We start from the raw sequence: 2,040 nt of genomic DNA, 5'->3' as shown, positions 1-2,040 counted from the left end.
CTTCCAAGGGTCCCAATATAGGGTTCCAATCGCTTAGGGGACTAAGGAAACACTCAATCTAGCCACAAAAGGGTTCAATAAACCCTAAATCCATATACACATCAACATAGAAGAATGCAACTCGAAAATAATACCTGAACAACGTTGCTCTGTGTCCCCAATCCTCAGAATGTGGCTTCTCTTGCTGTTCCCTTAACCAAGCCTCCTCCTCCTTGCAAAATAACACTTCCAAGATCAATAATGGTCTTCTAATGACTTTTGGTAATATCCATTTGATGCTCTGTGTTCAACTCCTCAACCATTTGAGCATATGTAGTTGGTGTAAAACTATCGTTCACCCTATTGCCTATCTCTTGTTTTTTAATCATTGCTTTGATGTACGCATAATCCATTTTATCTGACCATTTAACTTGTTCCTTTTCACTACCACTAGCTTCTTGTTTTGCTCATGATGACTTTGCACATAGGAATAAAAATTAAAGAATCATACATTGTTAGACCACAATATGAAGCATAATACTAATGAAAAATGTGAAGGGTAAATAACATAATTGATCTCAAAAACCAATCCTCAATACAATGTGAAATTAAAAACAAAATGTATCAATATGAAACTAGTTTTACATGTTAATTTAATTGTTTGAATGTGTCAAATAATTTTCCCACATTTCATTTGCAATCGAATTCCTTAGTTGCTCTGCCATTCTATTACCCTCATATGTTTCTATTGAATTAAGACAATCTTGCTCTTGTGTTCCGTTTAAGATCTCCTGCATCACCTCATCTTCAAGATTTATGTCGCGGTCTTCATCTAATAGAAAGTTGTTTAGAATACAACATGCCAAAAATATGGCAGATTGTGTTTCACAAGAGTAAAATGGTTCCGTTGTACTTCGAATGATAGGAAACCTTCTTTTAAGGACACCAAAAGCTCGCTCAATGGCATTACGTAAGGAAGCATGACAAAGATTAAATAACTCTTTAGAATTTTGTGGAGCACGCATGGAGTACTCTTTTAAATGATATCTAACACCTCTATATGGCACCATTACTTTACTCGTATGAGGCAAACCTCCATCTACTAAGCAATATCTACCTATAAAGAGCTTAATCAATATTATTGAAAAATATTAGATATTGAAATTACATTGGTTTAATAAATTATCTGATGGAATTAGTAGTTTATCATCTCTAGTAAATGCGTTCTTTATTATTCTTGAGTTTGATGCAGTACCCTCCTAACCCGTTAACACATACGTAAACTTCAAATCAAAGGTACAAGCAGCTAATACGTTTATTGTCGGGTATCCCTTACGACCACGGTATCTAGGGGCATCTCTATTAGGCACATGGACACGAACATGTGTTCCGTCTATTGCCCCTATACAATCCTTGAAAAAAGGATAAAATCTCCTACTTTCTTGAATTTCTCTTGGGATAACATCACCTTTAGGTTGCTGAATATAAAGACCTTCTATTGCTAAAATTGATCGTAATACTCTATGGAAGCACCTACTCGTTGTTGATCTAGAGCAACGATACATCCACGAGGTAAATCGAGTTTGCAAATCATTACTTACAATATAAAAAAATCTAGCAACATGCTCCTCAACTGACATGCGTTGCATACGTCGTAGACCACCTACAGTTTGTAAGATTTTACACAATCTCCTAAAAGTGTTTTCACTCATACGAATAAGGTCACGACATTGACCACCCTCTAAAAGATTGTGTAGCAACTCTTCCCGTACAACATGTCTTTTTAAAATAACTTTTCTAGTGGGTAACCTAACCCGCTTTATGTTGGCCATATTACGTTGTGTAATAAAAGTCAACAACAAGAAAATCAAGTTAACGACTTGCAATTGTCGGGATCTTAAAGCATGAGCAGGGTTGAGTACCAGAGTATCCATAAAGACTATATATGAACTAATCCCTTTTTCTGATACATGATCAAATATTTTGAGTTAAATTTAAACAACATTGATAAACAACAATATTTTACTTTTTTATAAGGACTATATACGAACTATATACATT

General features: G+C 34.9%; 1 protein-coding gene across 1 annotated transcript; it reads right to left on the bottom strand.

Annotated features, from left to right (window-relative positions):
* Positions 1–632: 632 nt before the first annotated feature.
* On the bottom strand, positions 633–1,811 carry LOC111889163 (uncharacterized). Its single transcript, XM_023885305.1, has 2 exons — positions 1,244–1,811; positions 633–1,096 (listed from the first exon to the last, which is right to left on the bottom strand). The coding sequence occupies exons 1-2, from the start codon at positions 1,809–1,811 to the stop codon at positions 633–635; spliced, it is 1,032 nt and encodes a 343-aa protein (XP_023741073.1).
* Between the last annotated feature and the right edge of the window lie 229 nt (positions 1,812–2,040).

The sequence above is a fragment of the Lactuca sativa genome, chromosome 4 (assembly GCF_002870075.4).
Source record: "Lactuca sativa cultivar Salinas chromosome 4, Lsat_Salinas_v11, whole genome shotgun sequence".
In the NCBI taxonomy this organism is placed as follows: domain Eukaryota; kingdom Viridiplantae; phylum Streptophyta; class Magnoliopsida; order Asterales; family Asteraceae; genus Lactuca; species Lactuca sativa.
Note: the sequence above shows the minus strand (reverse complement) of the source record. Positions and strands in the feature narration are given on the sequence as shown.

Coding starts and splice junctions, on each gene's coding strand:
- LOC111889163 (XM_023885305.1), bottom strand. CDS start 1,811: ATGGCCAACATAAAGCGGGTTAGGTTACCCACTAGAAAAGTTATTTTA. Junction 1,097..1,243: donor GTTTACGTATGTGTTAACGG/GTTAGGAGGGTA, acceptor AGCTCTTTATAG/GTAGATATTGCTTAGTAGAT.